This window comes from Pygocentrus nattereri, chromosome 9 (genome assembly GCF_015220715.1).
Source record: "Pygocentrus nattereri isolate fPygNat1 chromosome 9, fPygNat1.pri, whole genome shotgun sequence".
Taxonomy (NCBI): Eukaryota; Metazoa; Chordata; class Actinopteri; order Characiformes; family Serrasalmidae; genus Pygocentrus; species Pygocentrus nattereri.
In genome coordinates, this window is record NC_051219.1 from 38,371,813 (window position 1) to 38,397,286 (window position 25,474).

General features: G+C 40.3%; 1 protein-coding gene across 8 annotated transcripts in view; it reads left to right on the forward strand.

Moving 5' to 3' along the window:
• The window catches only part of atp2b3b (ATPase plasma membrane Ca2+ transporting 3b), an 86,064-nt gene that overhangs the window by 41,530 nt on the left and 19,060 nt on the right, over window positions 1–25,474 (forward strand). For 4 of the 8 annotated variants that reach the window (XR_005130754.1, XM_017712723.2, XM_037541521.1 and 1 more), the window contains 16 exons: window positions 469–594; window positions 3,824–3,877; window positions 5,241–5,282; window positions 6,007–6,171; window positions 6,630–6,844; window positions 9,258–9,500; window positions 10,001–10,242; window positions 10,775–11,009; window positions 12,126–12,305; window positions 12,484–12,571; window positions 13,176–13,282; window positions 15,526–15,717; window positions 17,190–17,403; window positions 19,772–19,983; window positions 20,600–20,707; window positions 23,925–24,107. Coding sequence is in view for 7 of the 8 variants with exons in the window: in XM_017712723.2 (XP_017568212.1) it covers window positions 469–594; window positions 3,824–3,877; window positions 5,241–5,282; window positions 6,007–6,171; window positions 6,630–6,844; window positions 9,258–9,500; window positions 10,001–10,242; window positions 10,775–11,009; window positions 12,126–12,305; window positions 12,484–12,571; window positions 13,176–13,282; window positions 15,526–15,717; window positions 17,190–17,403; window positions 19,772–19,983; window positions 20,600–20,707; window positions 23,925–24,107 (2,606 nt within the window). In the remaining variant the exon portion in view is untranslated. The remainder of the gene's footprint in view (window positions 1–468; window positions 595–3,823; window positions 3,878–5,240; window positions 5,283–6,006; window positions 6,172–6,629; window positions 6,845–9,257; window positions 9,501–10,000; window positions 10,243–10,774; window positions 11,010–12,125; window positions 12,306–12,483; window positions 12,572–13,175; window positions 13,283–15,525; window positions 15,718–17,189; window positions 17,404–19,771; window positions 19,984–20,599; window positions 20,708–23,924; window positions 24,108–25,474) is intronic. The other 4 variants (XM_037541525.1, XM_037541522.1, XM_037541523.1 and 1 more) reach the window with 2 other exon arrangements.

Below are 25,474 nucleotides of genomic sequence, written 5' to 3' on the forward strand. Positions count from 1 at the left end.
TTGGAGATATCAGATTTTGTTCTGACAACAGCGAAGTGCTAACATATCGGTACACTTTCAGAAAAACATGTACTAAACTGTCACTGGGGTGGTGCCCCTCATATCACAGGGAGTTAGGGAACATAATTGTACCATATTTCATTGCAGTTACATTGTGGTGCACAACATGTTTGTTATCAAATATCATCCACAATCATTTTTTCAGCAATTATCTGCTGATAGTGATATAATAATATTGTGCTTCGCTATAAAAAGGCTAGAAATTGCAGGTACCGTTTAAACTATTAAATTTGCCTAACAGTTTGTACACTCCTTTGAGGTGGATAAACTCAGCGAAGAACTGTGAGTAATTACAATGGAAACATATAACGAGATCTCCCAGTTTTATGCGAGGCACAGAGAGTTTGTGTGTCTATTCATGGAGGAACAGTTGTTTTTTTATCTATTTAAGTTCTCTCTCACTCTCAGGCACCCATGTGATGGAGGGATCGGGGAGGATGTTGGTGACGGCTGTTGGAGTGAATTCTCAGTCTGGCATCATCTTCACTCTTCTGGGGGCTGGAGAGGGAGAGGAGGAGAAGAAAGAGAAGAAAGGTAGGTGTGAGGAATGAGAGCAATCACACACACACACACACACACACACACAAACGCACACATACCACACAGTGAAAACTAGAGAGGTGAGAAGCAGAAGAAAATGAGTAACAGAAATGTTAAAGTTTTATTCACAAAATCTCACCCTAACAACTCACATACACTTATAGCTTTGGAGGGAAGAGAGAGAGAGAGAGAGAGAGAGAGAGAGAGAGAGAGAGATAGAGAGAGGCAGGGTTGAATCAAAAGGATGTGCAGCAGTGCACAAGCCCATTCAAAGGCTTTATGGCTACCAGCAGCTCCGAGAAGTGGAGAGCTGATGCTGGCTTATATAGAGTACATAGCGCTCCTTTAGATGAATGAAAGAGTGGTGTGGTCAGTGCCTGGAGGAATGTTTACGAATGGGATGGAAAGAGAGTACAGCATAGGCATGTCTCATCTGCCCGGACTGCTGGTGAACTGAAGTCCTCGGTTCATTAGTCTCAGTGTTAAAACTCAAAAGGACAGTGTTAATGGCATCCATCAAAACTGAGCACAGAGAATTTTACCTAAAGTTTGAATACTGATAAAGGACTAGGTGGTAAAAGACGCTTACACTTCTTTTGCTATAGCCAGCATAAGAGTCAGATATGAAGGGTGTAATGGTGGGCCGATGTCGGTATTTGATATTTTTAATGCTTATCTGCCCATACCAGTACTAATACAGCATAAAATGTAAAAATTAGGATTACGTCTTCCTGGATTGGCATCACAGAGAATTATAAGGTTTATTTCTGTGGGGTTACAAATACAAAGAAATAAATAAAATGCAGATGTTTTGGCCCTAGTTACCAAGTGTCACCTAAACACTCTACTCCTTCAGAGTGCAATAAATACTGATGCTTGTACGTTAGTATTCATAAAATGTAGAAATTAGGATTAAACAAGTCTGGATTAGCACTACAGAAAAATCTAACATTTATTTCTGTAGGTTTTACAAATAAAATGAGATGAATAAAATACAGATATTTCAGCATAGCTACCCAGCATCAGCTTAACATTCTGCCCTTAAATACATAATTGAATGTTGGTTTAAAATATCTGTCTTATCTAAAATCAGTTTGATATCATATCACCATGCATTCCGGTAAAAAGTAGTTAAATATTTGCATATTCGCTTGAAGTGGATGCTGTTAAAATGATGATGGCAATGTAAAAAAGATGAATAAATAAAAGAAGTGTATGACATAAACATGTGCACAAATATATATATATATATATATATATATATATATATATATATATATATATATATATATATATCCATCCATCCATTTTCTAAGCCGCTTCTCCATCAGGGTCGCGGGGGGTTGCTGGAGCCTATCCCAGCGGTCATTGGGCTGAAGGCAGGATACACACACACACATATATATATTAGATGAGTTGGGGCTTTTACAGCTTGGGGCTTTTTACAGCGCAGTGCTGTAAAATAAACTGGTGCATGGGATTTATAACACAAGACAAAACGAGAGCATCATTGCAAAATGGAATGTGGCACAATAATTTTATTTTAATTATCTTTTTTTATAATTGTTTGAAGCCACAATCGCAATTGATTAATCCCCCAGCCCTACTTTACTGTATCAAAGAAAGAAACATAATGATGATATAAAGTGCCTGCACTGATAAATGGACATTAATATAGCCAAAAACAAATAATCCATGTAAAGTTACTTGACACGGAGCAGCTCAGTGCTGTTTTGGGGCGATATGGCCAAAAATTTTATTGCGACAAAAAATTCATAACATTCGATATTGAAAATTGTCACAATAAATGTCAAATCGTTGTTTCTTTCCAGTTTAAAAGTTGATTTAGACTCCTGAGTGGTTAATGGTCGTTTTAAACTATAAGTTACGGCCAGAACACGAGAAACACTCGCCAAACAGTAGAAGAGTTCACAGATCTGTCATAGGATACTGGGAGAAAGTTGCACAGCATGGCCGCGATTTGTATATTCGTATAATAATATTCATCATTTAAAAAGAAAACGGATTGTTTTTAGCTGTCTGTTGATGAGTGCTAAGCTACCTGGTTACAAGTGCTAAACTGTTTAGTTTCTCAATGCTGTCGTAACAGTTTGAGAGGTGAACCGCAATATATGTGACACTCGCTGTGTAAAAGCTTTAACTCCAGTGTGATTTTCTTGCACTAGACAATGTTTCCCTCTCAGTTTAAAGGTCTGTTTAAACTGAAATTGGTGCTTTTTTGTCTTGTTTGATCTACAGTACCATCAACTTGCCGTGCTGTGTGAGTGACAGAGTGCTGCTTCATGTTAGCTGCTAAAAACAGCGAGCCTGGGAGTATCCTCAGTTCAATTTCGTTTAAATCAGCGTGATTTAACACTGGCAAAGCTTGTTAGAATGATAGGAGAGAAGTGAGTTTGCTTTGGAACAGTACACTTATCACTCACACTTGTTTACAGGAGAACAGATCGCCGATTGCTCTCTAATCACGATAAAAAACTCGGAAGTGCGCCCTTTTGTGGCGACAGCAGAGTAGTGTCGCTTTCCTTGCAGTAGAAAACGCCACCAGGGCTGTCGCTAGAACGCAGACATGTGAGAATGGTCTACTATATTGAACATTTATCAAACATTTTTTATATTTCTATCGAGGAAAGTTATATCACGATAATTATTGTTATCGTTTTATCACCCGGCCCTACTTGATATTAAAATTTTCTTTCTAAAACTTCCATATTTCTCAGACATATTTTTAAGGCATGTTGTAGAGAGTTTTATTCTCTTGTCCAGAGCTGATGGAAGCCTCATTTGCATCTTTTCAATTATTCGCTAGAATTTAATTCAGCAGCTGGATGAAACCTGGCTAATGTTCTGCTGCTGTCCCACTGAGTCACTCTCTCTCACTCTCTCTCTCTCTCTCTCTCTCTCTCTCTCTGTTCAGCTACTGTGTTATCTAGACAGACTGATAACTGACTCACAGTAACATCTTCCCTCATAATTTAAATGCATCTTCAAAACTTCTCTCCAAATAAACACACAGATTACTTTGAGCATGATCTACATTACTTAATGACCCACATACGTATTTCCCCACTCCCTGATGTGTTGTCACATGACGGGCAGTGTTATGATTACTGTTCTTTGTTTCTCACCTCCACCCAATCCTAAAACCTCCCACAATCCCTCCTCCACACCCACATGACCCCGCCCCCTCACGCTCCCCAATCAGAAGACAGTAGTTACTCACTCACTACTGAGGCCAAACAGAGCAGCATCACCAATGGTACGTATTGCTACAGACAGACGAGCTTTCTGATCAATGCACACGACATATAGAGCTGCACGTAGTGCAGATAAGACTGATCAGACTGAACGTAGGAGAGATTAGACACACCTGTGACATCACAACACTTACACACACACACACACACACACACACTTTAGTCTTAGTTTATATTTGGATCGTTATGTTCATTTATGTGCAGTGTGTGTGTGTGTGTGTGTGTGTGTGTAGTGTGTGTGTGTATGTGTGTGTTCCCATAGTTCTGTGCCTTCTCGTTTCCCTCACTCAACAACACTGTGTGCTCTGTCTCTCATTCTGTCTCTGTCTGTCGCTTTCTATTCCCCTGTTACTCTCTCTCTCTCTCTCTCTCTCTCTCTCTCTCTATCTTTCTCTCTCTCTCTTTCTCTCTCTCTCTCTATCTCTCTGATTTCATTCTCTCCACTGTCTTTATTACTCTTTTTCCATCTTACGTTCTTTTCTCTTCACATCTCTTTTCTCTTGTTTTGTTTTTCTCCATTCTCTTAATTCTCCTTCTCTCTTCATCCTTCTCCCCCTCTCTTCTGTTTTGTTGCTTTCTTTACCTTTTTTGTCTTTCTTTTGCCCTTCTTTACCTCTTTTATCTTCTGTCTAACTCTCTTTACCTCTTTTTTTCTGTCTATATCTATATTTTCTCTTCATCATTCCACTGTCTCTCCCCTCTATCCTTTTTCTTTTCCTATCTTCTGTCTTTCTTTCTTTCTCCACTTTCCCCCACTACCTCACTCCATTCTTCTTTTTTCCCCTTCTGCCTCCTGTGTTCCTTTCTTTTTCCACTTTCCCGTTCCACCTCTCTCCATTCTTCCCTCTACCTTTATTTTTCTCTCTCTCTGTTTGTCTGCTCTTTTCCCTTATTCTTTCTTTCACTTTTTCACCTACTGTCTTCCTCTATTCTCTCCCTTTATTGCCTTCTATCTCACTCTCTCTCGCTGTTTCTCTGTTGTTTTCCACTTTTCCTGTTACTACCTTCCTCTATTCTGTCTTTCTCTCTCTGCTCTCTCTCTCTCTCTCTCTCTCTCTCTCTCTCTATATATATATATATATATATATATATATATATATATATATTGTTCTTTCTTTCTACCCTCTTTATTCTCTCTCTATCTTCTGTCTTCCCTTCTTTCATCATTCTCCCCCACTACTTCTCTCCATTCTTCTCTTTTTCTCTTTATATCTCCTCATTTTATTTCTCTCGCTGTATCTCTCTTGCCTTTCTTTGTTTTTTTTTCTGCTCTTTTTCTTCTTTCTGTCTTCCACTTTTCCACCTACTACCTACCTCTGTCTCTCTCTCTCTCTCTCTCTCTCTCTTTCTCTCTCTCTCTCGCAGGCAAGCAGCCAGAGGCAGCAGTGGAGACCAATCAGAATAAAGGTACCAGAGGGACAGTAGAGTAGATGAATGAGAGGCACTGAGGGTTAATTATTTTATTGCTGTGGGAAATCTTCACCCAGTAGCTCAACTAGTTGTTGCTAAATGGGGGCCTTTATTACAGAGAAATGGTAATGTCATGTATGCGCCCATGGCCGTTTATGGATGTGTTGCAGGACTGCATAAATGAACCTGTAGTGATGTGTATGTGGTAGAAGTTCATACATTGACGTGTACCGACACACCATTTGTTGTGTAACGGCATACATGACAGCCGGGGCTTCAGCAGACCTTTTTTGTGCAGAGTATTACAGGAAAACAGTGTGTTTGCAGCGTTGTTACATTGTAATGTGTGTGAAAGGAAACCCTCTGCTGAATAGACACTTTCCTGAACAGTGCTAAAACGTGCAGCCTCTGTGGGAGTTGATAGGGGTGATACACTTGTCCTGCAAGTTGCAGCCACTCTGCGTGTTTCCACTGTGCCGTCAGTGACTGTGTCTGCATTCGTCTCGCTTTCTCTCTCGCCATGTGTCCAGTTTTGTGTATGCGCCATATGTATGACCAGCCCATATTAGAAATGTCCAGATTACGATGCATTTTTTTGTAATGCATATAGTTTTCTGAATGGTTGGTGTTGGTGGTTCATGCTTACGGTAGCGCTGAGCTGCGCCAGGACAGATTTGTTGTCCGTATGTAAATGACACTCAACTTCTGTCCCGCCCACCAGCCAAGAAGCAGGATGGCGCCGTCGCCATGGAGATGCAGCCGCTGAAGAGTGCTGAGGGCGGAGAGGTGGAGGAGAGGGAGAAGAAGAAAGCCAACGTGCCGAAGAAGGAGAAGTCCGTCCTGCAGGGCAAACTCACCAAGCTGGCCGTGCAGATCGGAAAAGCGGGTAAGAGGTGCTTCAGCTGACCAATCAGAAAACAGAGGAGAGCTTGTGGAAATCTTGTTAGGCAGTCCATTGATAACCTACTGCAGGTTACTAGTTGGACTACTCAGCCTTAGGAGGTCAGGAGTTTTACTGTACTATTTAAATGTAATTGCATAATTACTTTGGAATACTTTTTAATTATTTACTTGAATTACATATCGCTGCTATCAGAAGAAAATTTTTGTTGTTTTTCAGTTTTTGACATAATTTGAAATGCCTGTTGTCCTTTACGTTGTGTGTACATTTCTTGATGAAAGAAATACTTTGTTGAAGGCACTTTGAAAAGTGGTGGGGCAAATGCGGTCCTGCTTCTAAGGGTTGGTTAACTAACTTTAACTTTAGCTGGGCATTTTGTCTTTAGGATGATTTTTAGTTGAATATATATGAATATGTGGTCCGTTCTCATGTTGTCTTTCCAGGTCTGGTGATGTCAGCTATCACAGTGATTATCTTGGTGCTGTACTTTGTGATTGAAACATTTGTGGTGGAGAGGCGGGTCTGGCTACCGGAGTGCACGCCCATCTACGTGCAGTACTTCGTCAAGTTCTTCATTATCGGAGTCACAGTGCTGGTGGTTGCCGTGCCAGAGGGTCTACCCCTCGCTGTCACCATCTCTCTAGCCTACTCAGTGAAGGTGAGGAAGACCAGACGCACCCTCTGTATTTCTGTGTGTGTGTGTGTGTGTGTGTGTGTGTGTGTGTGTGTGTGTGTGTGTGTGTGTGTGTGTGTGTGTGTGTGTAAAATTAGTAGATATAAAATATGCTTTAGCATGAGTCTTCACCAGAATTGGGTAGTAACAGAGATTCAGTATATAGCACCGGTCAAATATTTGGACTACGTCTATTGCATGTTTTTGGCAAATTCAAAGGTAAAAGAACGAGGAAGTTTTTCTGAGAATATTTATTGAGACACATGTTGATTCTTATGAAATTTTAACTTAACTTTTTAACTTCTTAAAATTGCTCTAAATGTATTATAACACGTTTAGAGGGCATTAGTGAGTAATGTTTGCTTATTTGAGCTTGAACTGTTTCTGAGTTCAGGGGGCTACTACGTGTTAACAGCAAGAAAACAAATTAGCCAATCAGCTATATTCAGTTTTGCACTTTAAAGCAAGTTTATGTAACAGTTTTACCTTAAAATAGCAGCTTCAGAATCATTTTGATGACACACTGACTTGTAATAGAGAGAATGGCTTCTCTGTCATTGCCACTCTGGTGCGGAATGCCTGCTATAGCGCTATGTAACTTGGAGGAGCAGCACAAGACCTGTCGCGAAAACTGCATAATGCTTTACAGCACCACATTACACTCCTATGACTCTTCAGTCAGCTATAAAAAGAAGCCAGCTCGGGATTCCCAGCATGGACATCATGGCAGAGGCTGCCAATAGATGAAAGAAGACATTGATGGAACGTAAATCTCAAACTGGCTTTTACTCTTTGGTGAGAGCTAAAAAAATAAAAAGGATGAAAGACAGTCTCATAACAGGAAACCAACAAAAAGTTTGGTCAGTCTTTATCAATAATACACCAAATAAGCCCTTAAAGTTTGCAACCTCCTGTAATAACGTACTGTAATATTACTCTACCTTTTAAGTTAACATGGTGCTTTTTCTTGTGATGTTGTTCCTGTCAGGTTGTGCTGAATTTCATCTCGCCAGCAGGATCTGATTTCCCTTCACATTCACGCACGTCACACAGGTGGACACAACAGATTACTGTGATTTCTGTTATTTACATACAGAAACAACCAATAATGTAATCTGTGCGTCCACACGAAGGGGAGTCAGATTCTGCGCCCTTCAAATCACTGCTGTCAGAACAAAACATTTTATCTCATTTTATCTTTTATTTTATTTTATATAAGTACAGGGGAAGAGAAATATACTTTTAATGTAAGTCAGTGGAACCAGACTTTTTTCCAAGAAATGTTGGGCCGTTTCTTTTGGTCCATTCATCAGGAAATTTACACACAGTATAAAGGACAGCAGGCATTTTCAAATTATGTCAAAAACCGAAAAACATCAAAAAAGGAGCGAACAGCAGCGAAATTGCAAGATGTACATTAAAGGGGCTCACAGCATGATCTGTATTTATGACAGTGGTGTAAAAGTGAAATGCACTCTGCAGCTGTAGGGGAGCCTAAGAGGAAAAAATGCCAATTCCCAAATTATGCTGCTTTACCAATTGCATACAACAAACAAAACAGAAAATTCAGTTGTTAATCACAACTATTTATGTGGCAGTTAATCATCAGCTAAAATTTCATGATCATGATAGGCCTAGTTTGGTCACCAAACCAGTCATCCAAACTATGAAATAACATATATGGAGTGACCAAAAGTGGTCAGATTGTTCAAAGTAACCCCCCTTTGCTTTGATGCAGCTTTGCACACTCGTGGCATTCTCTTGGGCAGCTTCATGAGAAGCCACCTGGGATGCTTTTCCAACAGGACTAAAAAATTCGACATATGCTCATGCACTTGTTGGCTGTTGAAAACCCCAGAGGAAAATGTTATTGCTCAAACGCTGCTCTTTGATGAATTAGAAGACTTGCCGGGCTCTTTTTCTCAGGAGAAATATCTGAGCAGCAGGAGATTCAAGCAAAAGTCTCCTTTGTGTTACCATCTGATGTTATTGTTGACAAGGAGAAACTACAGAGATATTATGGAGATCTTTATTCAGATTTTACCAATATTTCCAACATTGGTAAAATCTGAACAAAGGCAATGATTATCTGCAGCAAATATCTGCTGATATTGATATAATTTTGATAGGATTGTAGTTCAGTTGTTAGATGTGCTGTCATGACTTTTTCACCTCAGCATTTAAGGGTTGAGCCTAAGCCTTTATATGAAATTGGCTTAAGGTTAGGAAAAACTGCATTCAGTCAGGTGCGTTCAAACTTTTGACTGTTACTGTATTTTACTTTCTGTGTATGACACTTACACTGTGTATGACATTTAGCTCCACTATTGAGATCCAGAGTGTACTTCAGAACCCAACACACCCCACTGTTACCTCCATCCTCAACTCTACTTTCCAGAAAATGATGAAGGACAATAACCTGGTGCGCCACTTGGATGCTTGTGAGACAATGGGCAACGCCACTGCCATCTGCTCAGACAAGACTGGAACGCTGACCACCAACCGCATGACTGTGGTGCAGGCTTACGTGAACGACCAGCACTTCCGAGAGATCCCTGACCCCAGCCAGGTCAACCCCAACACCCTGGAGATGATAGTCAACGCCATCGCTATCAACAGCGCCTACACCTCCAAGATCATGGTAAGAGCACACACAGTAGGAGATGAGCTGCATATGAGACTGAAATGTCCATAGCGCATTCTAAAACTGTCTAAAATGGGTTGGAAATATTTAATTGGATCTGATTTTGCTGCTGCAGCATATTATTGGCACTCTTATTTTTATGTTAAAATTGAAGTAAGGTAGCATAACTGAGTCAGGAGAAGACTACACTAAGATATGGTGAGGGTGTGCTACTGTGAAAATATTCAAATATAACAAAATATTTTTCCACACACTGCAGACAATTACACATTTCCACCAGAGATGTCTCCAAATCCTCAAATCTTACATAGTACAGCTTTTACAGGTGCAATGATAGAATGGAGAGATTGTGCTAATTCATATGAAGAGTAAAATAAAAGACAGGGTTTTTTTCCCCTCTCTATAAAAAGGATATAAACCTTCATGCTGCTTTATTTCTTTGCTCCTTTTCACCTCGTCCAACTTTATCTCTCTTTCTTCCTTTCCATTTCCCGCAGCCTCCTGATATTGAAGGTGGTCTGCCTAAGCAGGTGGGGAATAAGACAGAGTGTGGCCTGCTGGGTTTTGTGCTGGACCTGAAGAGAGACTATGCACCCGTCCGTGAGCAGATCCCTGAAGAGAAGCTCTATAAGGTCTACACCTTTAACTCTGTCCGCAAATCCATGAGCACCGTGGTGCAACTGCCGGACGGCAACTTCCGCCTCTACAGTAAAGGAGCCTCTGAAATCCTGCTGAAGAAGTAAGTCTGCTTCTGTTAAATTGCTATTATCATCACCCTTAATATGTTGTCACTTTTAAGTATCATTGTTTTGGCATTATTATATTATAAAATTGAATTTTCTTTGATTTTGATTCAAACAAAAGAGTTTGAAGTACTCTGCAAAAAGTGATGCTGTGAATTTACTTGATTTAAATGTTGATTTGTATGAATAAAATATCACACCAACACAGTTGTTGCCAAAAGCAAGTGGACTAAAAGGCAAAATTCTATAATGTATGAACAAAGTTTCAAAACATACTTCAACATCCAAACGTGTCTCTCCCCAGTCCATACAGTCTATTTATGGAACATAGCTACAAATTCAACCTGGTTTGATTTCATGACACTGTTACTGACCATCAACCTCTCATGGAATATTAATTTAATAGTTGTATTTCCTGTTTATATGTATATATAATTGATAATATGTACAAGGATTTTACTCTTGCTTTTGTGTTTTATGTCCCCTTTTTTGTGCTTCTTACACTTATGCCTTGTTCCTCTCCTCCAGATGTTCGTCCATTCTTGGGGCAGGGGGTGAGGCGCGGAGCTTCAGGCCGCGGGACAGGGATGAGATGGTGAAGAAGGTGATTGAGCCAATGGCATGTGAGGGTCTGCGTACCATCTGCATTGCCTACCGTGACCTGTCTGGTGAACCTGAGCCTGACTGGGACAATGAGGCTGAAATCGTTACTGACCTCACCTGCATCACTGTGGTGGGCATTGAGGATCCTGTGAGGCCTGAGGTATGTGCTCCACAAGCATGCACATGGCCATTTTTGGTGCCCATCACATGCTGGTCATGCCTGTTGAACCTACCCAAAAAACTATTTATTAATTGCTAAAAAAAATTATTTGGTGACATCTTTATATAAAAAAAATACATAAGCACTGCATTAGAGAACAAGAGAGATCTGATTATAATTGGACAGCGAGACATAAGAAAGGGTGCCACTCATATTTAGTCCATGTTCTTGTAAATGAAAGTGCTGTTACAAATGTTTGTCCTTTGCTGTTGTCAACGATGCTTTAGCATTCACACTATAAATGTTGTGTGGTCATATGAATCCCTGACCACCTCTGAAGTTGGTTTGAGTGATCAGATTCAGGTCAAGTGTGAAGCCAGTGAAGGTTAGTGAGTTGTCCTCTGTCTCACAGTGCTACAAATCTGGGAGGGTGGAGTCTAGCACACTGAGACACATGAAACCAACCATCACAGCTTCTAATGTCACGTCATTCAGCAGCTCAGTGTGCTTGGATGAGAACAGTAACAGCCAATTCTGTTATGTTAGTTAACAGACAGCTGCGTTGAGCATTGAAGGGACAGAGAGGACCACCCTACCCATTGTAGTAGAGTTCGGCTTGGCCCTCTTGGCCAAGCATGTCAGTGGCATCTAACTAATGTAGCCTTTAAAAATAGAGATCAGAGTGCTAGGTAAGAACAGCATGTTACAAGTACAGCCACCAGCTCAATGTAAACTAATAAATATTAACAATGTCAGCCCTTAAACACCCTTGAAGACCTTAGCAAGCCAAAGGCGACTGTTGCAAGGAAGATATTGTCACTTTTCAAGAAAATCCTTTGTATCTTTATTTTTAGGTTTATTTTTCTGCATCATTTCAAGACGGCATCTGTTGTTTACATTGTGTGAATATTGCATGATGGCAGACAGGAATGCTCAAAAATTCCAAAATTACTTTATATATGCTTTAAATGAACTTACATTAAAAGTAAACAGTTAAATTTTTTCCTTCACCTGCGTTTCCATTTCAGATACTTCTCATTTTAGAGATTTGTTTGTTTTTTTTTTTTTTGGCGTGCGATGATGTGTGTTCATCTTCTCACTTTTTGCCCACTACAGGTACCTGAGGCCATCCGAAAGTGTCAGAGGGCAGGCATCACTGTGCGCATGGTCACCGGCGACAACATCAACACAGCCCGCGCAATCGCCGCCAAGTGCGGCATCATCCAGCCTGGTGATGACTTCCTGTGTCTAGAAGGCAAAGATTTCAACCGACGAATCAGGAATGAGAAAGGAGAGGTGATGCGTGATGCTCCTGACACCAGTGGCCTTGTCTCATCTGCTTTTATTGGTTGACACAATTTTCCACTCAGACGAAAACATAATGGATTTCACAGTACAAACTGGTGTGAACTGTCAAACAGCGAGACTGTAATAATAACAAAGTGCTCTGTTTGTCACTGTCTCTGTTTTTCAGATTGAGCAGGAGAGGATCGATAAGATCTGGCCTAAACTGAGAGTCCTGGCTCGTTCCTCACCCACAGACAAACACACTCTGGTTAAAGGTTAGGAGTATGCTCCATTCACATTCAACACAAACATCTTCATTGTGCTCATAGTTGTGTACCTCATGTTAAAGCAATAGCTTGGCTTAAAAAAGTTTTCCACTTAGCCCTCGTCAGTCAGCCAAGACCTGTTTTGTGTCTGAAGTTTGCATCATCAGTTATACTAATAGAGCTAACAAGTAATGTGCTTAATGAAGCTTATGTACACCAATTACCATAGGTGTACATAAGCATGTCTAAATGATTATACACTTGCCTTAAACCATGTTAAGTTGTTAAATAATCTCATAAAGACTTGCTTATGTGGTTACTTGCGCTGTTTGACATACTATCTATCTTATCTATCTAAGAACAGACATAAAATATGCTACAGAGCTTAAAACATTGGTAGCAGCCAACATTTCATAAAGCATAAACTGTGTTAGTTTATTTATTTGTTTTGCGTTTGTCTGTTTTAATAGATAACAGCATTTCATTGACTACATATGGGACAATTATGTAAATTAGATTTGTCTTTAATACATTACAGAATGGACTGTGAATACAACAAAGCATTGTGTATCAGTTTGAGAAGCCACGCTTAATCTTTGCTGATAATCTACAGGCATCATCGACAGCACTGTGATGGAGCAGAGGCAGGTGGTGGCGGTGACGGGTGATGGCACCAATGACGGGCCAGCCCTGAAGAAAGCAGATGTGGGCTTTGCCATGGTGAGAAAATAATTTTTTTTTATCCACTCAGTTATCTTTCCATCCATGTACCATGTTTTCATCCATCCACTTTATAAGCTATTGTATGCTGTCATTATAGAGTCGTTTGTGCTCTGTACCGCAGAAAACACATGTAGCATTGTGCTGCGTTAATGATCTCCCAGCTTGCCTAACACTGCTGAAAAGCGACCTTCATTCTTTAATTGCTCTTTTTAACAGCCAATGAATTGTTCATATTGTTTTAGTGTATAAGGGTAAAATTCAACTGTGTATTACAGGCAGATTCTGTAAGCATTGTTTTAGTTTCATAACTCTAAACCTTGCCTTCTTTGGGCTCGTGTTCAGGAAAACCTTGTAGTGACTGTGTTTTATTTGCAGCAGATGATGAATGGAACAACAATAGTGCTTATGAATATGCTGCGTATAAGTTACGGCATTTCCAAATTTGTCCAACTTGCAGGAATTGATAGAGGAATTGATATTGCTTTATGACACTAGCATTACCTTAAAGGGGAATCTCACTGTTTTTTTTCAGCAGAATTCAATCGTTGAGATGTAAACAAAGTTATGCAGAATGGTTTGGTGTGAAGTTGTTAATTGTAGTAAAATGTACAGACTCAACCAATATTTTTACAGTGGTGGTGATGGGAACCAGGGGTCAACAATAGCTATAGTACAAATATTGCCATTATGTTTACTATGCATCATCACCAGTGAAGCTACATGTGTCTACTTTTATGGTATTGCTGCTAAGCAACCATTGACCGCTGAATGAGGAGAAGAAAGTTTGGTCACCAATCACTGTAAACTGCACACATTTCATGATTTTTTTTTTCATATCAAAGTTAGCATATATAACATATCACTGTTTAATGCAAACACTTTTAGTTTATAAGAACTTTTTGGTCACAAAATTACCATCGTGAGTCTTCTGCCAATCTGACAACCCCACTTTTTTGAGCAGAGACTCAGACACTCTCCGTCATAAACACACTATGGATTCACATATCACTCTATCATAGTGCACTCTATCATGAACACACCACATAAACCTATATCCTATCCTACCTCCAATTAATGTGCAATATCTGCTGCTGATAGAATGGTTCAAGTGCAATACATACGCAAGTTCTGTGCAATATCTACAATTTCTGTGCAATATCCAGTCATTACCCGCTCAGAAATGTGCAATATCCATACAACTGCATGTGTAAGCCGTAAATTTATTGTATAGTTTCTTAATTCTATTTTTATTTTTTATATTTTTCAGACAGACGCCTTGCTTATTTATTTATTTTTATAGTATATCTTATATTTTGTATTTCGTATGATGCACATCTTTGTCTAGTTACTGCTCTTTATCTGCTTACTGTGTATTCTGCTGTAACAATGCAAATTTCCCCCAGTGGGATAATAAAAGTCTATCTTATCTTATCTTTTCATGCTGGGGCTGAATCTCAAACAAATCCCTGCTCCATACATAGTGTAGATACTGACTTCTGCACCCCAACAATGCAAAATATCGCTAAAAATGTTCAGTTGCGATTCATCCACATTCACTCGACAAGCAGTGCTACACTTGACAGCAGAAGCTAAAATTTCTAAACTTAATGTTACACAGTACACTATTTAGCTAGGGAGGACGGACCCATCTGGGATTCAGCCTGGGTTTGATGCTACTTCTGACTGAAACACGGACATGAATCATATTGTGAGTACTTTTATTTAAGCCTGTGATATTAATGATGGAGTTGTTTAGCATGTTTGCTATCTTTTACGAGCCTAGTGCTAGTAAAGAAATTAAGTTTTCAGCCCTTTAGTTCAAACAAAAACAGGTTCTTATTTCAACAGTGCGCTCGGATCTCCGTCAGAACAGCATTACAGTCAAAGATTAATCCATTAACAGCACTAAGTTCAGTTGTTGTGAGGCGGTCATAGCTGTGGGATATTGTGGATTTTAGGTTCAACAGCGGCTCAGATTTTAGGACCAGAACTCTCAGTTTTATAAAATAACTTTTAGAAGCACTGACCTCTTCAGATGTCTGGTTCCTATCACCACCCTTGTGAACAATTCTGACTTGGTAATCTCCTCTAGAACGGAGCGTCAAACAGCTGCTAATGACTTGGTTTACATCTTAACCATTTAATTATGCAGGAATTCTGAAAAATCCCCTTTAAATTCCCCTCTGTCTTGCTTTCTCTCTCTCTCTCTCTCTCTCTCTCTCTCTCTCTGTCTCTCTCAGGGCATTGCTGGTACTGATGTAGCTAAAGAGGCCTCCGACATCATCCTGACTGATGATAATTTCTCCAGCATTGTGAAGGCAGTTATGTGGGGGCGGAATGTCTATGACAGCATTTCGAAATTCCTGCAGTTTCAGCTTACTGTCAATGTAGTGGCCGTCATAGTGGCCTTCACTGGAGCATGTATCACACAGGTAATACACACACACACACACACACACACACACACTTTAATTCCTCTCAGGCTGTGTAATCTTGCAAGCATTGAAAACAGCACAGTGACAGTGTGAGACTGCCTGTAGTGTGGAGAGTCCATAGCTCAGTCTGTAGCTCAGCATTAGCTCCATGTTATGCAGGTTATGGGAACTTACTGCATTGCACCTTACTGGCAGGCAGAGGACACTGGGAGAGGCACGCTCCAATTAGCCTGGGCTCCGAGCCCCCTGCTGGAGGCTGGTAGTACTGCGCACTGAACTCTGTATGAATAATTCAAATGGAGCTCAGCTTCTTTTTATGTGCTCTGACTCATTCTTAAAAATGGTTTATCTGTCCTGTATTTTGATGAGAATGCTGTTTTACATTTGTGAAATATCATTTATAATATGCACTGTGCACACCGACACACACAGCAGGCTACATTTGCTCAGTATAATCACCAACCAGCTCAACTTTTTATGTAAGAATAACTGACTGTACAAAATATAGCCAGTCATACTGTATGTACTGATAGGTACCAGCTAAACTTGCTCAGTTAGCATTTTAACTATGGTGTGCTAGCTAAGAAATGTAGGATGAAATTGTAGTCTGATATCAGTCTAAAAGCTATAAATGATGTGTTTATTTAATGAAGGCCTGATGAAAAATATGAATATAGTATAGTCACAGCTGTTGGATCAACATGGGTGAGCTCACAGTTGATCTTAAATTTTTTAAGCACCGCTTTATGATCAAGTTCGGGCTGCATATTTGCATATTTAAAATGCATAAATAAATAAATAACATACATGCCACAGGCAGGTCTCAAACTTAGTAGCAGAATCGAGTAAACTCTCTAAAATCAGCTGTTGGGCAGGACATTACCAGAAAAGTGTTCAGTGGTTATGACTAGGGAACTTAGTAAATGTTATTTATGCACATATGCACTGTCAATATTTCCAATACTATGTGATATTTACTAAATGTGAGTTGTAGCAGTCCTTACTGCTACCTTGCTAAGCTAGGATTTAATGTTCTTCAACACTAACCCTAGATATTAGCTAGCAAAGTTGGCCATCTGAGCCCAGTGAACTGCACAAGGTTAAAACACACAATATACGGTTTGTAAAAGCTTTGTGGTATCATGTTATTGCATTATAGTAAGCTGATAGTAAAGTGTAATTAGTCAGTAGGTATCATAGATAGTGACCTGGATGTATTTTGTTTCAGAGAAAAAGAAAGCCAGCTCTTTCTCACCACTCTTTCCCTTTAAAGGTGTCTTTTTTTAAGAACCAATGCATTTTGCCTCAGCACCCCTGAATGTAGTTATAATCGTTTGACACCCACCATCTTCCCAAACCCTCTGCCCTATAATGGAGCTTGGAATATCCGGTCTCCCTACATTTCTTGTTTTCATTTCTAAGGTTTACCGTGAGCTGCATGTGAATGTTTGTGTGTCTTGTTTATTCAGGACTCTCCTCTGAAAGCGGTGCAGATGTTATGGGTTAATCTGATTATGGACACGTTTGCGTCTCTTGCCCTGGCCACTGAGCCGCCCACTGAAGCTCTGTTACTGAGAAAACCCTATGGCCGTAACAACCCCCTCATCTCCCTTACAATGATGAAGAACATCCTGGGTCATGGAGTCTATCAGCTTGTCATCATCTTCACCCTGCTGTTTGTCGGTAAGAAAGGGAGTCCTTATATGTCATACAGTGTCACCTGTGGCCTAATTACTGGGGGAGGAGCTGGGGGGGTTGCTGGAACGTGTGAGGTGGTGTTGACTGGTCACCCTAAAATCTTTATTGGGCCACACACACTTGTACACCCAAGACCCACAGATGGATCCTTTTTCTGAAGAGTATACCTCACCAGTTAGCTTCCAGCAGTCTTTTTATATCTCCTTCATAGTACATCTCATCCATGGCAAACATTTTTGAATATATGCTTTAAAACTTGTAACGTAATTTATTATTATTTATTATCTTTTATATATATATATATATATATAATATTTGTAATAGGTAGCCTAATGTAAATATTTAGGTTAATGCAGGTGCTAGTAGATGATTGCATTAGGAGCATTGACTTGTTTGATAACAATAGCATGTGAACAAGTAAATTACATTGTCATTTTTTATCAATGCACTGGAGCCCAATAAGATCCTAGTTATGCCAGAAAGAAATTTATTTGAGCTTATTTAACAGCTCAACACAGTTTGTGGGAAGTATGTTAAGATGTAAGGATTAGGCATGTTCAGACACCAAATACGGCCCAATCCCATTTCTTATTTTTACCCTTACTCCTTGTTTTCGAGTGTCACGTTGCCCCTTGGAACTGAGTTACAAAGATAGTGGTTGAAATCTTCCCCTAGGAAATGAAAAAAAAAAGAAAATGACTTCATTAAAAGGCTATTAGTGGTGCTCTGTAGGCGACCTAGTGCGTCTGCAGTGACAGCAGAGGAGGGTAAAGTCCAGCAACCTCACTGCTGGGCTTTAGTTATATTTAGGGAATCATATAAAAGGGGGTTGGGGGAGGGGGGTGCAATTATTTATTATCACCCACCCCTAGTGCTTCCTGATATGAAGCTGAAGTCAGATATTCACCAGCTTCTTGTTCGACTTTTCCTGGTACACCTTAAATGCAGCAGCATTAACTTTCTGGCGCTTCAGGCGTCAGAACTGCTGGACTATTTAAGGTGGAACAGGAAAGTTAGTTAGCTAGCTACCGAGACATTAGCATACTGTTAGCAATTTTTTAATGAAGAAAAGGACCATAATACACTGAAACAACATTACTAAGAAACTATGGCTACGTTTACACAGCAGGTAAAAGTGACCCAAATCCGTTCCTTTTCCTCATATGTGACACAGATGTGTCATCTGTGTGGCTGTGTGAACAGCAAAAAACTCATTGAATCTGACATTTTCAATTCCAATCTGAGACGCTTTCATATGTGGTGCTGAAATCCGATCCATATCCGATCTGCATCAATGCGGCTCAGTCTGAACAGCCAGATAGGAATTCATGCGACTTCTACGTCAGTTCAACTCGACAATCGTCATAATTTTGCGCTGCTGAGACTCATAAACTGATGTTCCTGTACCAAAAAAATAGAAGAAACTCATCGCAGCCGCTCCGTGTTTGAAGAGGTTTTGAACGAAACAGCCGAGCATGGCCGGAGGAGCCCGAGGCGGCAGTGTCAGAGAACAGTTTAAAGAGGACACGAACCAAAGAAGTGGCCATGGCCGAATAACATGCCCCTTTTCATGGCAAACTCGAACACACTGTGTTCCTGTCAGTCATTGGAACTTTAATCGCTCCTGTGATGCTGACGAAGATGAAACTGAAGCTCCGGGAGCGGCTGGCGTTCTCTGGCCGTCATGACTGTTGACAAGCAAGACACGTGAAGCTCTGTTCTTTTGTGCATGTGGGTCGTTTTCGGAGCTGATCTGTTCAGACTGAGGTCACATACAGGTCACATTTAAAACATGAACATAGTGTGAACAGCCAAGCAAAAAATCGGGTTTGGGGAGAAAATCGGATTTCATCCACTTTTACCTGCTGTGTAAACGTAGCCTAACAAAATAAGATGGTTATCATAATTTTTAACTGAGAAAATTCTCAGATTTGTGTATGTCTTTGGTCGCTCACACAGTCTCATTGCTGGTTTTCTTTTTTCTCTTATCAAATCAAATCAAATTTATTTGTGTAGTGCTTTTTACAACTGATGTTGTCACAAAGCAGCTTCACAGTATTCCACTCCGTTTGGAGTGTTTCTGAAAAGCCTCTGTTTGAAGGATCATGTAGCCCTAACACTGCCTTACCCCTCCATCTCAATAAAAATCAGGACACCCTATCCCGAGAACGCTTAAAACGAAGAGCTACGGGCTAAGTGGTAGGGGAAGGGGTAAAATGGGATTGGGCCATAGTCTTGACTGATTTCATTTAGATCTTTTGTCATGACTCTCGTTTTTAGTTTATGGTCTGTGGCCAAACTTGTGTGTCCTGGGTCTGACCTCCTTCTCCTCTGTCTGTTCTACGCTGCTCAGGAGAGAAGATCTTTAACATCGACAGCGGCCGCAATGCTCCACTGCACTCACCTCCCTCCGAGCACTACACCATCATCTTCAACACCTTCGTCCTCATGCAACTGTTCAACGAGATCAACGCCCGCAAGATCCATGGAGAGAGGAACGTCTTTGACGGAATATTTTCCAACCCCATCTTCTGCAGCATCGTGCTGGGCACCTTCGGAGTTCAGGTCATACACTGTCCTCCCTGCACACTGCTTAGACAACTAGCGGCAGGCACTTTAACCATGTTTGCTGTTTGAATATCTACATTTTCAAACAGTTTTTGAAAATAGATTTTTCTTAATTAAAAAGCAAAAATGAGAAAGGTTTAACATAGTAACGGTTTTATTGGGTAAAGCTACCATGAGAGGTGGTCTGTACCTGCTTTTGCAGATTTAGTGACTTGTCTTTGTGTTTTAGGCATATGTGACTGAAAGTTAACCTACAAATTGACAGCTGTCATCTTCTTGCTTGAAATATTTCTATGTATACTTCTGCCTAGAGGTTTGTTATTATGTGCTTCAACATTCTCTGTAATTCTATATCACACATTCAATTCAATTTTATTCCCAACTGCACCTGCTTTATTCAACTATCTGATTAAGTATGTTTGGGTATCTGTATATTGGAATAACTCCTCCATCCCTGCTGAGAATAATTAGGAAATTAAGAATGGCTGTCTGAGTGTGTCTAGACTGCGGTACTGTCTCACAGCAGGGCGAGAGATACAGGCAGTGAGGAGTAAGTGGATGTCTCGCTGTGCTCCATGATGTGTGACTCGTGTCGTGTGTGTCCACTGTGCAGATCGTGATAGTGCAGTTCGGGGGAAAGCCCTTCAGCTGTGCCCCTCTCAACATGGAGCAGTGGCTGTGGTGCCTCTTTGTGGGAGTGGGAGAGCTCCTGTGGGGCCAGGTGGGAGAGAGAGCGAGTGAGAGAACGAGTGAATGAGAGAGAAATGGTGGAGAGTGGATGAGTTAAGAATGGAATAAGTAATATGCTTCATGCCACTGAAAATGATTTCTGATCAAGTTTTTAATCAACCAATACATAATAGTCAAAAGATTGGACACCTCTGCTCATTAAGGGTTTTTCACTTTTTTGCACGTTAGAAAAATAACGAGGTTATTAAAAAAGGATATAAAAAAAAACATAGCACGACTACAATCAGGAATCCTTCTTCAAGAAAGGGCGTTTAGATCCACTTCACCATGACCACTCATGGGCTAAAACACAGGACAGTAATTAGGCAAAAAGCAGGAATTTATAAGGAACTGTAAATTTTATGGTTTTTTTTATTTATGTATTTGTTTTGGGAAAAAAAGATCATATATCTACATAGGCAGGAACTTAAGTATTAGCTTGCTTTAATATTTAGGCACTTTCACCCTTCAAATCATGTATTTAGGATTATAAAAACTTGTGTGTTTTCAAACTTTTCACTATTACTTCACTATTACAGACAATATATACACATAGGCGCCTGAACAGTGGAGCTCATTGACCCTCATTTTTATCTTTGATTTTTCTGTTCAATTTAAACAAAAATTGGACTTTTAATTGAAGTAACTGAGTATCAAGATTTTATTTTTCAACCTGCATTGAAACAAATCTGCCCCTTTATAGGAGCAATATGTAAATTCAGATTCCACACTCCCAAAAAATATGGGGCAACTTATAACCAGAAAGCTGTAGTGTCCACCTCTATCATAAGAAACAAGGAAATGCATTGTCCCTCTCCCTCCTTTTTCACTCCTCTCTAAATTTCTATCACTTTTTAATTACCAGTCTAGAAGAAATTTTCAGCATCAAAATTCATCCCTTTAATTGCCACAAGCTTGTCTGCAGTGGTGGAAAGCAATGGTTTTGCTTATGTTAGGACAGTGGTCCACTGTCGACCCCCTAATGGGAAAGCTGGCAGTCAGCTGGCATTTTGCTCAGTGTTTTCCGGACGGTTCACTGACAGTCAAGCAGACTATTAGACAAAAGTCTACATCGCCGATTTACCACTCACAGTCCAAGTTATTGATTTTTCCTTCCTTCATTTGTTTAATTACACTTTCTAAATTAGATTAGTAAATCATTTTAATCTAGCACAGTGTCAGCAACAAGCAGTGGCAAACAGTCAGTGGGGTACCGACCTTTTCAAACCAGCGGACCGATATATGCTTGCTGTCTGCGTTCATGTCTTGCCAAGCCATCGTTGTGTTTACTTGACACCACAGTGACTCACTATTGAGGTACAAAGTGGCATTACAAGACAGGACAGGCCGGGACCTCTGAACATCATTACAGTCATTCTTTCACATTATGTAGATCATTTTAGTTCATTTTGGTATGTATTAAACTAAAAATCGTACGAATGGGACCGTTAATGAGTGAAGGAGTGCAATGAAGGTGCCACTGCTTACTCTTTTTTGCTATATTTGTGCGCGTGAATAGGCGTGGAGTGTCTATAACAACACAGCAGTATAGACTGGGAAGAGAGAGACAGTGACAAACGAATGGTAAGGGTAGATTAAATTAAGGCTGTCCTCTTTATTTTTGCTGTTGTCTTACAAATGTTAATCAAATGAGAAAACCTAACAGCATTTCTGCAACTCCACAGGAGAACCAAAGCATACGATTTACAAACATGCATGGTTCTGCATTTAAACATGTGGTTTTTTTTGGCACTTCCAAAAGTTCCACCTCAGCAGCCTCCACTAGGTGGGTGAAAGAAGCATATAAATCATAAAAATTTGTGAACTGAGCTTTTAATTGAGCCAATTTAGCTGTGCTTGATTTCCTAATAAGTGTACTGTACACACACCCTCAACTTCAAAATTTAATGGAAACCTAGCGGTTCAGCATGAGCCCGTGTTCAGCGGTTAAGCCGGTACATAGTCAAATATTTCAAATATTTCTTTAGTTGTTATTTTTCTAGCTTTCTTCCTAGAACAATTATACTTACACTCTGTGTTAATATACAGCTGATAAATTAACAGGGCTGAGGTTTATCATACTTAGCTAAGGTTATCCTATCCGAGTTCAATACTGAGGTAACTCAGTAAACGAGTTAAAACGGATTTTGACGTTGTAAATTAGCTGCTAAAATAACCTTACTTGTTAACCGCTAGCAAGCTAACTTAAGTGTGTGCTAGCATTAGCATGTTGGTGCAGCTAGTGTGACTAAAAACACCACCAACCTTGTCACCCCAGGTTAGTAACATTAGATGGGAATTTAAGTGAGATGTGAACTCCATCTCTGAAGTGCAGTAGCTATTCAGACACTCTGTGGAAAATGTTCACGGCTAGGTGCTCATCTTCTGCCTCAGCCTGAGGGTAGATTTTTTATCATCTTAAGCCATCATTACAGCCATTTCTAACAAGCATCATCAGTAATACGTACATCACAATACGACACCTGAAACAGGCTGTACTCGACTTGAGACAAAGTGCTTAACAAAGTAAAAACGTAATGAATTAATGACAAAAATTGGGCTCACCATCAAACAGCAGTGCTATTACCTAAACATTTCCCACCTAAAGGAGTTGATAGAGGAGAATCAGGATGGCCCCTGTTAATCAGAGCTGAGACAATTTAGTTAGCATTAGCTCTCCAGATTTCCTTGCTAATGTGAAATATAATTAATAATATAGTTTCTATTTTGGATAGATGAGTTTCTCTATGTGTTGGCTTTTTGGAACGGAAATAGTGTGGAATCATCTTATGGGATCGACTCTACTGATTCCCATCTCTTGGATTTGTATTTGACTTGGTTTTCGTTTTTCTGGGACTGAACACAGCCCTAGTGGATTAGGGATTAGGAATAAACCTGATAGCAAAAGGATAGTGGACCATTGTTGGCCCATTGATGGCAAAGCTGTTTTTTTTTTTCTTTTTCCCACCCGGCCCTTGTTCCTGGCACTTTTCAGCACAAAGTGACACCAATGAGTATTAGTGTTATCACAACAGAAAGTCCCTGGGACCCCAGCTCCCCACTCAAAACACACTTTGCTGCTGCATTTCCACGCAAAATTAGGCGCTCATGTGCATATATACACACATACATACACACTTATTCACCAAAAATGCAGTCATCTACCCTGTATATGTCTCGTTTCTTTAGCGTATTGCTCTGTGCTCCAGGTCATCGCTACAGTGCCCACCAGTCACCTTAAGTGTCTGAAGGAGGCGGGCACGGGGCCGGGCACCGACGAGATGACGGAGGACGAGCTGGCTGAGGATGAAGAAGAGATAGACCACGCTGAGAGAGAGCTCCGCAGGGGCCAGATCCTCTGGTTTAGAGGCCTCAACCGCATCCAGACTCAGGTGCTGTGTGTGTGACCTCTGACCCCTCGCCCCACCGGTAGTGATAGTAGTTTTAGTTGTGCTGACTTTCACAGACAGTGAGATAAAGAACACTGTTTTGATTTGCTTCCCACTCTTTCATTCTTTCTCTTTATCTCGCTCTCCTGCTCTCCTCTTTCTCTTTCTACTTTCCCTCCAGACTCTCCTTGAGAGTGACCAAACATCAGCTTGTCATTACCTTTGTATCTCTCTTCTTCTTCTCTCTCTCTCTCTCTCTCTCTCTCTCTCTCTCTCTCTCTCTCTCTCTCTCTCTCTCCCCCTTTCATTCTCTCTTTCTCTCCCTGGCTGTGGTCTCTGCTTTTGGGGTCCTTCACATAATGAGTATAGATTTCTCTGACAGGGATCTATAAAACTCCTACCTTTCTCAGAGCTGCTTTGCTTCTCCATTATGTAACTGGAGTCCTTTAGTGGCCTGATTTATTGCTCAGTTTCTCCTTCGCCTCTGAGCTGCAGGATTCGTCCAGTGGAGGTCTGTGGGACTTCCTACTACTACTCTGCCTAAACTGGACCATAAGTGCTTTTTATCTCTAAATTTTGAATGTTGTACAATGGTGTGCAAAAGTCAGAGACCACCCTTTCATTTATTTAATTTTCTAGTCAAATCGGCCATTAAGTACAAGTTACATATCGCTGTTGTCCGAACAAAATATTGTATCTTCAAAATGGTAACTTCACAGGAGAAGGAAAAAACATGCTTAACTTTTAATGTAAGTCAGCGGAACCAGATTTTTTTCAAAGTCATTTTGGACCGTTTCTTTTGGTCCATTCATGATGAAATTTACACACAATGTAAAGGACAGCATTTCAAATGATGTTAAAAACTGGAAAGATGACCATAGTGAAGGTTTTGTTCTGACAGCAGCAATATTTTTGTTTGTCAGGGTGAAACAGGAAACCATTTAGCATTCAACACTAAGAAGGTTGATCAACATTTGATTTGTCCACTCTTTACTTTTGTGCCACTTTAAAGCGAGTTACAGCTGTGTCTTCGTACACTATACTTCCAAAAGTATTCACTCACCCATCCAAATCATTGAATTCAGGTGTTCCAATCACTTCCATGGACACAGGTGTGTAAAACCAAGCAGCTAGGCCTGCAGACTGCTTCTACATACATTAGCGAAAGAGTGGGTCGCTCTCAGGAGCTCAGTGAATTCCAGCGTGGTACCGTGATAGGATGCTGCCTGTGCAACAAGTCCAGTTGTGAAATTTCCCCACTACTAAATATTCCACAGTCAATTGTCAGTGGTATTATAACAAAGTGGAAGCGATTGGGAACGACAGCAACTCAGCCACGAAGTGGTAGGCCACGTTAAAAAATGACAGAG